The 12,221-nt window shown below is 42.4% G+C and overlaps 1 protein-coding gene across 2 annotated transcripts in view; it reads left to right on the top strand.

The window, feature by feature from the left end:
• atp8a1 (ATPase phospholipid transporting 8A1) overlaps positions 1-12,221 on the top strand; it is a 546,817-nt gene that overhangs the window by 252,512 nt on the left and 282,084 nt on the right. The window contains exons 14-16 of one of the 2 annotated variants that reach the window (XM_085969397.1): positions 554-642; positions 3,747-3,791; positions 8,435-8,507. In XM_085969397.1, coding sequence (XP_085825523.1) covers positions 554-642; positions 3,747-3,791; positions 8,435-8,507 — 207 coding nt within the window. The remainder of the gene's footprint in view (positions 1-553; positions 643-3,746; positions 3,792-8,434; positions 8,508-12,221) is intronic. The other variant, XM_085969404.1, reaches the window with a different exon arrangement.

Below are 12,221 nucleotides of genomic sequence, written 5' to 3'. Positions count from 1 at the left end.
CTCTTACACATCCCCACTCCCTTCACCATTGGCAGCCATACCTTCAACCGGTTAGGCCCTATGCTTTGGAATTCCCTTCCTAAATCTTTCCGCCTCCACCACTCTCCTCCTTTTGAAGACCTTCCTTTAAAAACTACCTCTTTAGCCAAGCTCCTCCTAATATTTCCTTCTGTGAATTAGTGTAAATTTTTGTCATTACACTTGTGATGTACCTTGGGACGTTTTTCTACATTAAAGGTGCTAAATAAATGCAAGTTGATGTCAGTCAGATGAAAGCCAATAGTTGAATTTCAATGATTTTTTAAAGTTTGTTACCAAAAAAATAGTATGTGTGAACTGAATACTTAGTGGGGACCTGAACAATGCAGAAATTATTCAATTACTGAAAACTACCTTTGACCTCAATTTCTGAGCGATTGCAGTTCTGTCACTCATGAAATTAAGTCTGCATTCAGTTACATTATTATTATATTATTCATTAGCTTTTACTACATTGGTATTAAATTGCTTAATTTCACTTCATTGTATAAAACATCAATTCCTATTTTAACAGGTGAAATATATATTCTCAGATAAGACTGGAACTTTAACCTGTAATGTTATGGAGTTTAAGAAGTGTACAGTAGCAGGGATTGCTTATGGGTAAGTGTCTTTGTATTTGTTTTGTAGATTTTCTAAGCAATCTACAATTACAACATTTTGATCTGTGTCTTTACTCGAGCACCATGTACTACTTTTGACGCCTCGGAATAAAGAGAAAAAAGATTCAATTTCCAGCACAGAAAATTCACTAAATGGTAGAATCTTTGTGAAACAGTTTTTTTTTGGTGGGGGGAGTGTCAAATTAGTATTTATATTATAAACTTACTTTCTCATCTTCCCCACTCCCCACCAATCAGTTCTTTGATGTTATGCACAACGGTGTTTTTGCAATCGCAGAAGTCGGGGCAGGGATAGGATACAAATGTAGGTACAAAACCCTAATCTCTCAATTGTGTGATGGTAATGGGGGTACAAACCCATCTGGCAAATTCTGCCTGTGGATGTACATAAACTAAGCCCATATCACAAAACATAGCCCTGCATTCCATAATACTCTTTTCTTGAACTTGGCTAGAAAGATAAATTCCCCTCCAAGCTAGTGTGCCATTTATTGCTATTAACATTGAATGTTCCCACTGCATGGCTACTCATGCAGTTACAAGATGCACTGCAGAAACTCGCCAAGACTTCTTCGACAGCACCACGCAAACCCGCGACCTCTACCACCTTGAAGGACAAGGGAAGCAGGTGCATGGGAACACCACCTCCAAGTTCCCCTCCAAATTATGCACCATCCTGACTTGGGAATATATCGCTGTTCCCTTATCGCTGGGTCAAAATCTTGGAACACCTTTCCTAAAAGCATTGTGGAAGTACCTTCACCGCATGGACTGCAGCAGTTCAAGAAGGCAGCTCACCGCCACCGTCCCGAGGGCAATTAGGTACACTGTATAACTTTTGATTGTATAGCCGGACAGACAAAAATGCAACGTACCGTTTTTTATATAGTAGATAGATAAAAGGGTCCATATGTCCGGACTTAAGTCAAAAGTTATAGAGCGTACCTACACATATGTTGTATCAAAAGAAAGCTTATGACTAGGGGAGTGTCATAGGCGTATTTACTTCTTGGTCAGAAAAAATTGTTCGGACAGTATACAAAAAACGTTCAAAATTCTGCTCATTAGCGGTTGGCCAATCATACGGGGGAATCCGCTCATTAGCATTGAGTGACGTGAAGGTTGACCAATCCTACGGGGGAGCGCGCTGCGTCACGGGGGGCGTTTCATGGCGTTTTTGGGTGGGGCTTAATCTTTCAAACTGACGTTAATTCGGCCATCTTGATTTCTCTACATTCTCTCTCTCGCTCCCCGTGTCTGTCTCTCTCTCTCTCTCTCTCTCTCTCTCTCTCTCTCTCTCTCTCTCTCTCTCGTCTCTCTCTCTCTCTCTCTCTCTCTCTCTCTCCCCCTCCCTCTCCCTCCCGGTCTCTCTCTCTCTCTCTCTCTCTCCCCCCCCGGTCTCTGTCTCTCCCCCCCTCTCTCTGTCTCTCCTTCCCCCTCTCTCTCTCTCTCTCTCTCCTTCCCCCTCTCTCTCTCTCTCTCTCCTTCCCCCTCTCTCTCTCTCCTTCCCCTCTCTCTCTCCTTCCCCCTCTCTCTCTCCTTCCCCCTCTCTCTCTCCTTCCCCCTCTCTCTCTCCTTCCCCCCTCTCTCTCTCCTTCCCCCCTCTCTCTCTCCTTCCCCCCCCTCTCTCTCTCCTTCCCCCTCTCTCTCTCTCTCCTTCCCTCTCTCTCTCTCCTTCCCCCCCTCTCTCTCCTTCCCCTCTCCTCTCTCCTTCCCCCTCCTTCCCCCTCCTTCTCTCTCCTTCTCTCTCCTTCTCTCTCCTTCTCTCTCCTTCTCTCTCCCTCTCTCCTTCCCTCTCCTTCCCTCTCCTTCCCTCTCCTTCCCTCTCCTTCCCTCTCCTTCCCTCTCTTTCCCTCTCCTTCCCTCTCTCTCTCTCTCTCTCTCTCTCTCCTTCCCCCTCTCTCTCTCTCTCCTTCCCTCTCTCTCTCCTTCCCTCTCTCTCTCTCTCCTTCCCCCTCTCTCTCTCTCTCCTTCCCCCTCTCTCTCTCTCCTTCCCCCTCTCTCTCTCTCCTTCCCCCTCTCTCTCTCTCCTTCCCCCTCTCTCTCTCTCCTTCCCCTCTCTCTCTCTCCTTCCCCCTCTCTCTCTCTCCTTCCCCTCTCTCTCTCTCCTTCCCCCTCTCTCTCTCTCTCTCCTTCTCTCTCTCTCTCTCCTTCCCTCTCTCTCCTTTCTCTCTCTCTCTCCTTCCCTCTCTCTCTCTCCTTCCCTCTCTCTCTCTCTCTCCTCTCTCTCTCCTCTCTCTCTCTCTCTCTCTCTCTCTCTCCTTCCCTCTCTCTCTCTCTCTCTCTCTCCTTTCTCTCTCCTCTCTCTCTCGCTTCTTCCCCCTCACTCCTTCCCCCTCTCTCCTAGGGGTATTTATTTTTTGGTCAGACAAAAATTGTTCGGACAGTATACAAAAAACGTTGAAGAAACGGTAATAATCCGCTCATTAGCGTTGAGTGACGTGATGGTTGACCAATCCTACGGGGGAAGCGCGGTGCGTCACGGTGGGGGCGTTTCATGGCGTGTGTGGGTGGGGCCTAATCCTGCTGCCTGCCCAGCAACAGGGAGTGGCATCTCAAATCTGCCCAGCAACAGGGAGTGGCATCTCAAATCCGAATCTCCCCCCCCTCTCTCTCACCTTCCCCCTCTCTCTCTCCTTCTCTCCTCTCTCTCTCTCTCTCCCCCCTTTATCTCTCCTTACCCCTCTCTTTTTTCTCTCTCTCCTTCCCCCCCCCCCCTCTCTCGCCTAACCACACTTGGAGGGTACTCTAGCTAGTGTTGTATAAATCCCCTGCCTAGGTAGAAGTAAAAAGCTGGAATACAGTCTAAAAATTTTCACTGAACTAATAATTTTCCCTCATTGTTTCTGACCTAAACTAAAGTTCTATCTTTTGAAAAACATTCAACTCCATATTAAGTATTCAGCATTTTGCATATAACAATTTCTGTATAATTATAATGCTTAAGATTCTAAAATTATGTTCGATCAATAATTAGAGTAAATTTAGGTGTAGATTATTAAATACCTGCTTATGGGCTTCCTTGTTTCTCTTTTTTTGTGCTTTATGATTCCCTGTTCCCTTTCCTTTTTCCATTCTCACTAGTCATTTTCCTGATCATGAGGATTTTAGATACTCTGAAGATTGTGGGTAAGACTAGTTAGCTTTCTCTGCATTAATATGATTGTTAGGAATTATAGTTTAAACTTACCAGTGCACAGTAATCCAGTCGAAGCATGAAGAAATCCTTGCTTACTTTAAGTCTTACATAGAAAACATAGAAGATAGGAGCAGGAGTAGGCCATTCGGCCCTTCGAGCCTGCTCCGCCATTCAACGAGATCATGGCTGATCATCCAAACCCTAGCACCCGGTCCCTACACCGACAGCCATCCCACCCAAGCCCTATCCCCGTAACCCCGTAACCCCACGTATTTAATCCCCCCCTAACACTAAGGGTCAATTTTTTTATCATGGCCAATCAACCTAACCCGCACATCTTTGGACTGTGGGAGGAAACCGGAGCACCCGGAGGAAACCCACGCAAACACGGGGAGAATGTGCAAACTCCACACAGACAGTCACCCGAGGCCGGATTTGAACCCGGGTCCCTGGCGCTGTGAGGCAACAGTGCTAACCACTATGCCACCGTGCTGCCCACGCCAGCTTCTCTCCATACCATGCCAGCATCCATGAGCTAGATTACCAAGTGGGAGAAGCTATGTCTATGTTTCATTACCAATTTACATTTCAATTCATTAAAGTTCTTTTTGAACCCAGTTCATTCATAGAGTATCGTATGTGAATTCCTTTGTGTATTTGTGCTCTATTCAAGCCACATGTAGTTTGGTTTCCTTCATAGGCCTGGGCATTATGTTGTATGAAGTTTACTTAGCAAATATTACTCATTTGGATGCAATTATGCTGTCTACTATTTTAACAGAGGCATTAAAACAGGGGGCAAAGGAATTGCAAACAAAGGCATTAAGCATTGTGTAATTTGTTCACTTTAGCAACTTCTACCTCAAAGTTCAAATGTATTTTCTGTGGCTTTTGTTTCCTGGATGCATAAGTGTGAAGATATGGTGTTGCACAACCTAACAGGTTATATTTTGCTGTTGGTCCCAAGAAGGAACAGTTTATCAAAAGTATATTGAAAAACATTTTCATACCTTGCATCTACTGCTGCATGCCTTTTCAAAAGTTGCACAAATATGAGTACTCCTTTTGCAAAGCTTAAAGGAACATTGCAATCACTATTCCAGAACTGATGCCCTACAAAGATTTCAGTTGACATTATGCCACGTAGTGAGGAAATTACTGCAAATGCTGCTGTTGCTGAGAGAATATTAAGAGCCATATCTGTCACATTCATTGCGAGAATAGGAATGGAGATCTAGCTTCATGCTCTGTTACTATATCCTGGATCTCTGATTCCCATTAGTAGTAATATTAACACCACGCTGAACTCAAATTGACATCGAGGTAATGAGCAGAAAGATTGACTGCCTTCATAGTCGAGCTATGGTAGGCTTGTTATGTCACAGGCACAGATGAATTTGAACTACTTGAAGCTATTTCTATTTGGAATATATTGAAGGCGGAGTTACAGGTACTAAAGAAAGGGAGTACTGCAAAAGCCATACAATCCCTTCTAGTTACCCAATATATCATTTAACTCATGTCGGCTTGATCTGAAGGACAAAAAGAAGAATTTCATGCCATGGAACGTGCTTTAAAATGCTTTCCTTTCATTTGGGCTCACTAGAGTGCTTTCTACTTGAGGTATGAAAGTGACATTATGATCCCCTAACCCACGCAGGACGCTTTACTGGACCACGTGGAATCTTGCAGAAAAGGACTGTTCAATTTTATTGTAGTTAACTAAAGAATTACTAAAACATCGTGAACTGCTGAAGAATCTGCCATCAGTGCAGAAAATCGCCAAGCTCAAGGTGCTCGATTTTCCACCCTTTGACTAGGAGTAGGTGAAACAGTTATGCTGCTTAGTGTTTAGTTACACCGTTTAATGTCAGCCAGTGGCTCAGGTAGTAGCACTCGCGCCTCTGAGTCAGTAGGTTGAAGTCCCACTCCAGAGACCTGAGCGCACAAATCTAAGCTGACACTCCATTGCAATACTGAGGGAGGCATTACTACACATATTTAATAATTCATTAGAAAAAGATATAGTGCCAGAGGACTGGCAGATAGCTAACATAAAGCCTAATATTTAACATGTCCAGGGAACTATAGACCAGTCAGCTTAACATCGGTGGTAGGAAAAATAATGGAATCCCTACTAAAGGAGAAAATAGAATAACATTTAGAAGCAAAAAATATAATAATGAATAGTCAGCATGGATTTCAAAAGGGAACGTCTTGCTTGGCCAACCTCATTGAATTTTTTAAAGAGGTAACAGAGAATAGACAAGGGTAATGCAGTAGATGTAATTTATCTAGATTTTCGAAAGGCCTTCGATAAGGTACCACATAATAGACTAACGAATAAGGTCAAAATACGGAGTCAGGGGGACAAGTAGCAGAATGGATAGGTAGCTGGCTTTAATACAAAGCAGAGAATAGGAGTAAAGAAGTATTTACAGTGGCAGAAGGTGGGTAGCGGTGTTCCACAAGGATCAGTCCTGGGACCACCGTTGTTCACTAATTATATTAACGATTTAGACTTTGGAATCAAAAACATAATTTTTAAATTTGCGGATGACACCAAATTGGGGGGGGTGGGGGGGGGGGGATAGTTAATACCGAGGAGGACTGCAACAAATTACAGGAAGACATTAACAAACTTGCAGAATAGGCATATAATTGGCAAATGAAATTCAACACAGATAAAGGTGAGGTATTGCATTTTGGTAAGAAGAATAGGGAGATCACATTATTTGGAGGGTGTGAGTCTGGGTAGGGTAGAGGAGTAAAGGGATCTCAGAGTACCAATACACAAATCACTAAAAGTAGCGACACAGGTTAACAAGGCCATAGAAAAAGCAAACCAGACACTAGGGTTTATTTCTAGAATTGAAAAGTAGTGAAGTTATGGCATCAACCATCTTCCTTTGTATCGGGTAGGACTCCAACCACTGGATGGTTTTCCCCTTGACCGTGAAACTTCAATTTTGCTAGTGCTCTTAGTGGCATACTTGGTTGAATGCGGCCTTTATGTAGAGATAGCACCCCTTGTCTCACCAAGGGAATGTGTTGGATGAGGGAGGAGGAAATATTTTAAAATTTGCATTCTTTAAATGTACCAGAAATCCTGACTCGTGGACAAAACAAACATCATCACTATTACCAGGGCCGACTCAAAGGCTTAACTTAAACAAAAAAAAGAAAGACTTGCATTTATATAGTGCCTTTCACAACCACCGGACATCCCAAAGCGCTTTACAGCCAATGAAATACTTTTTGAAATGTAGTCACGGTTGTAATGTAGGAAACGCGGCAGCCAATTTGCGCACAGCAAGCTCCCGCAAACAGCAATGTGATAATGACCAGATTGAGGGATAAATATTGACTAGGACACCGTGGATAACTCCCCTGGTCGTCTTCAAAATAGTGCCACAGGAACTCTCGTTTGTTCTATGGACAGGACCAGGGATCTGAGTCATTCTGGACAACTGTTCTGATTATAAAAATTTTAGTCTCCAGAAATGTAAAAGAATCTATTATTTTATTACAGCTCATCAGGAACCATGGGTTAAAAAATACATTCTGGTTTTGCTGTGGTCATCAAGAAATTTGCTTTTACCTTTTATAAAGCATGCAGCAGTCCCCATGCTTTCTCTAAGTATGACTGTTTAGATTGGTTTGCACAGGAAGATGCATGTTAGCATGTCAAACTGATATTATCCACTTCCATTTTTGGTATGACTCGAGTATAATCCAGATGTACGTGATGGATAAATAAATGAGAGCGCGCTGGATTACTTTCCTTTTTAAGCCTGGTCTTTCGCACCCTTCCATGGCATTTATTCTTGAAGTGCATAGTTCCGCACTCTCTTTCACTGTCTTCTCCCTGATTTGTCCGTACTTTAAGATAACTTGCTGTTGGAATCCTCCTTTCTATACACATGGTCAAGTTTTTGTAGCTCATTGTATTTAGAGAGCTGGATAGATTTAGGATTAAGACATATATACAACATAAGAACAAGGGAGAGCGCATGGCTCTTGTTTTCCCTGTTGGATTAGGGATAATGTTAAAAGATACGTTGAGCATTAATTCTATGGAAAGGAGGAGGACAACCATACCCAATGGTGGATGACCTTTTTTCAATAAAGATTCACTGCCATCTGCATTGTGGAGACTTGAGTACTGCCAGTTAATTTAGTAGGGTTTTCTGCATTTCAAATGCAGTAGACAAGAGGCTCTCAAAACTTTGATATAAGCTTGAAGTGGATATAAACTACTTTCTATTTTTTTTTAAACTTCTGTCATCAGTAGAAAAAGACTTCAATTTTGCTTTTTGGAAAAGCTTTTTTTCAGTCTAGGCCTGCTGTAAAAAAAACTTTTCAGACTTTTATAGTTCATTATACAGTATTGATTTTCTTGAAAGTAAATTATTGTAGACATTAAGTTATTCAGTCAGTAAAATCTTCTAGCAGTTATATTTAGTGCCTCCTGGCAATTGATTTTGCTTGTATAACACTGCTTTCTCAGGACATTGCGTCTTGTTCTTTGGAACACTTTTACTGCACATAATTTTAGATTTTTTTTCAATATATAGATGATGTGAACTGATAAATATCCAATAGGTTTTTCATTTTATTTTGTTCATTCAAGGCAAGGTGAATCATCAAATGGGGAGAGTGTATTTCAAGACCCTTCTCTATTGGAAAATCTTCAAGGCAATCATGTAAGTAATGCATTATTGATTTTTATTTGCTTTTTAGTCTACAGTTGTGTGTGTGTATATATATTTGAACGTACCATGAAGTAAAGTTAATAAAAGAGCTCAGTGATGGCTGAATGTCCTGCTCCATATCATGTATGAAGACATCCTTCCTCCCTGTAGCAAAGATGAGCATCTGCTCCATGAGTCTTGGTTGAGAGCGTGTAATGGACTAGCTCAGTAGTATCTCTCTGGATATCAGTAACCTTTCTACTTAGTCAACCTGCAGGTGATCTATGAGTGACATCCAGCCCTTCTTTATCAATCAGCCAGCTCAGATAAGGCCATCAAACTTCTGTTGGAAGAGCCTGAGACACAGTGCTAATTTCAGCTCTGATTAGTTGATAGTTCAGTGCTCTGGACACATGGGCCGTGAATTTAATAGCGCTTTGGAGGCGGGCCTGCTGTCAAAATGTCAAAGATTGACCGGGTAGGAAACCCGCTGTCAACCCGTCTCCACGTGAGTCTCCCAGGTGTCAGGTCTGTCAGCGGAGAACTGACCCAACACCAATCGGCAGGGGAGACAATTCAGCTAGTTAAATGGCTTGTTAAGTGCCAATTTGAGTATTTTGAGGCTTACTTCTAATTTTACCTTCTCCCCCACTGGTTCCCTGCTGTTCAGGGAACACGACAAGCTCAATCTGGTGTGTTTTGAGTCTGCTCTGATGTTTGTGAAAAGCTGACAGCTGCAGAAGTGGTGTAAAGGATGCCATGTCAAGGATGGTGAGTTTCAGAGCACAGAAAATGTTGGTTACTGCATTTTTAATACATATAGAGATTTCTTTAGTTTACAAGTTTTTAGATCCAACTGTATGGCCAGTGCCACCTCATTGGGAGAACCCCTCTCACCATTGATGGATCGCTTCTGTTATCTCACCTGCAGCTGCCATCTATTGCAGCAACATCGGAGCCAATGAAACAATCAGACCTTGGTCCTCCAAATCCTTTCATGATCAGCCCCAACACCAACATCAGCAACAACAACACCAACCTTCTCCGCCATCACCTGATGCTGCACAGGACACAGGGCATCAGCCCCTGACAATATTGTTGCCCTGGAGGCCAGCGATGGCATCACCATGGCCAGATTTACTTCACTTGACGCTGTAAACCCTGGCTGCCACATGATGTGCCAGGTTGACACCATCCCACACCAGCACCATGAAGCATCCCTTTAATGTCCAAGCCATTCCATGCACACTCATCACTATAGGAGGGGGGTGGATGTTATGACTGAATCACTGGAACTCAGTAAGACACTTCTCAAGGTGCGCTCAGATCTGTCCAATAAGGGGCTCTTTTGGAAAAAGAGATTTCACAGTATGACACCACATTACCAGAAACTTCACATGGACATTGGCTAAACCTCACGTGCCTACCCTTGTGTGTTGTTAGTTGGTATGCTTGCAGTAGGATGAGGGTGAGTGTGAGGGGTGGCTAGTGAAATGGGGAAGTGATAAAGTAGATAGAGGGTTGGGGTGGAGGTGCAAGGTAAGTTAGTGTCCTAGGAAGGGAAGAGAACCTCCCTGCGTGTTGTGACTCCCTCCATAAGCATATGGAGGGAATCATTGGAGTGCCTGGGTGCAAGTGTTCACCTTTGTGCAGTGATTGTCAGTGTTTGCAGCACCTCAGTGCTGTCAAACACTGACCGAACAACTATCAAACTCCATGTGGACGTGGTCCCTTTAAGGAAACTGGCTGATGACAGTCATCAAATGATGTCGTCAGACCCGCTTCCTGGTAATTGGCTGGGAAGCCCACAAGGTGGGCTTAACAAGGCCAATCAAGGGAAAATCACGTCTGCAGAGCGGATGCAGCTGGGAGCGGGACTGGAAACCAGCTCTCCCGCCTCCTCCATTAAATTCACAGCCATGGTTGCTATTGTACCTGTTAGTAAGATGTATGCAAAATTGAGTTTGGCTATAAATTAAAATGAAACCTTGATGGTATTACCAATTTTTATACAATGAAAGCACTGCTACAACAAATTTAAGATTGGAAACTGACTTTCTAAGAAAATTTGTTTTAAGCTATGCCTTGGCTGATATTCAGTGGTCTCCTTGTCTGTGACACAGTGCATTAATAGATTGTAGTGCCAGGCTACCTTAACTTTCCCTAATGCCTTTTATTGAAAATATAAGTTAAGGCTAATTGAATACTGAGATGTGTTTCAAGGGTATTTGAAAATAAGGCTATTTTAACCCTATATAACTCATTTGGTGAAGTCAAATTTGAAATATTGTATGTAGTTTTGGATACCTTACTTTCAGTAAGATATTGCTGCATGAGGGAGGGTTCAGAGAAGAGCAGCAAGTATTATCCCAGGACTTGGGCCTCTAAAATTGAAAAACAGACTCGCAGAATCGTATTTTTTCTCTCGCTCTCTGTTTGACAGCTGTTAGCTAACCACTGTAATGTTAACAGGTGACAATAGGGTGAGATAATTAGTGGCTGTTTGCTTCAAAATTTAACTCGATTACAATGAGGAGAAAGCTTAGTGAACTTTAGAACAAAAACAAATGCTACAATAGGAGCGTAATCAATAGTTTATCTATTTTGCACACTGTTTAAACTAATGTTGCCTACTGTTTTAAAAAGGTCAATATAAATGTTCAATTAAAGATTTTGAAAATTGTCCTCTGACTTTTTACAAATAATTTAGAATATCCCATCAGTGCAGCTGACCTTTTTATTTATTCTTGGGATATGGGCAATGCTGGCATCCCCAGTAATTCTGAGGGTCACTTCACAAGGCATTAATTTTTTTAAAAATTATTCATGCTTGGGATGTGGGTATCGTTGGCAAGGCTGGCATTTATTACCCATCGCTAGTTGCCCTGGTGGTGGTGGACCTTCTGTTTGAACCACTGGTACCAGCTTGATACAATTGTGTGGCTTGCTAGGCTACTTCAAAGGGCAGTTAAGTCAACCATATTGGTGTGTGACTGGAGTCATATGTCGGCCAGCCTGGCTAAGGGTGGTTTTTACTTCAATCCAGCAGCTTCATGGTCGCTTTTGCTGATTCCAGCTTTTTATTCAAATTTTCAAATGACTCACGTTTTCAGGATTATTAGACCAGGTCTCTGGATTACTAGTCCTGTAACATAACCATTACACTACCGGTATTGTAGAACTTAGTCACCTGTAGTCAAGATAGGGAGGAGTTTTTCTTGTGGGATTGAAACTTGTGACCTCAGGGTTGCTAGTCCAGTAACACAAGCACTAGGCTACTGTACCCATTGGTACTGATCCATCCTGAAACATTAGGTACACGTTACATGCTCAGATTGCACAATCCAAATTTAGCTCATCAAGTCACAGCTCTTGGCAAAAAATATCAAGTACAATCCGATGTTTATGGTAGAGGCTGAGATCATCAAGTAAAAATTCTATAATGAAGGCATTGGGGAGACTAGTGGAGCCTGGAGCTCACCTGAAATATTAAAATGACTCTGGAAATGATCATGTGGTTATCACTCATGATGGTAGGTGCAATTTGCTCTCTACCTTTCTGGCTGGGATCTCTCACCTGATTGAAAGATCTAAGCTATCATTCACAAGTAGGTTACAAACAAATAAGGTAAGTAAGAAAATGTTATTCAGAATGAATCTGATCATGGAAAAAAGTAAGAATAAGAAAAGACTTCAATCCAATGAAGTTGATTTCCTTTCGTACAT

The sequence above is a fragment of the Somniosus microcephalus genome, chromosome 2 (assembly GCF_052327205.1).
Source record: "Somniosus microcephalus isolate GS21.2 chromosome 2, FLI_Smic_1.0, whole genome shotgun sequence".
Classification (NCBI taxonomy): domain Eukaryota; kingdom Metazoa; phylum Chordata; class Chondrichthyes; order Squaliformes; family Somniosidae; genus Somniosus; species Somniosus microcephalus.
This window is presented reverse-complemented; position numbering and strand designations above follow the sequence as displayed.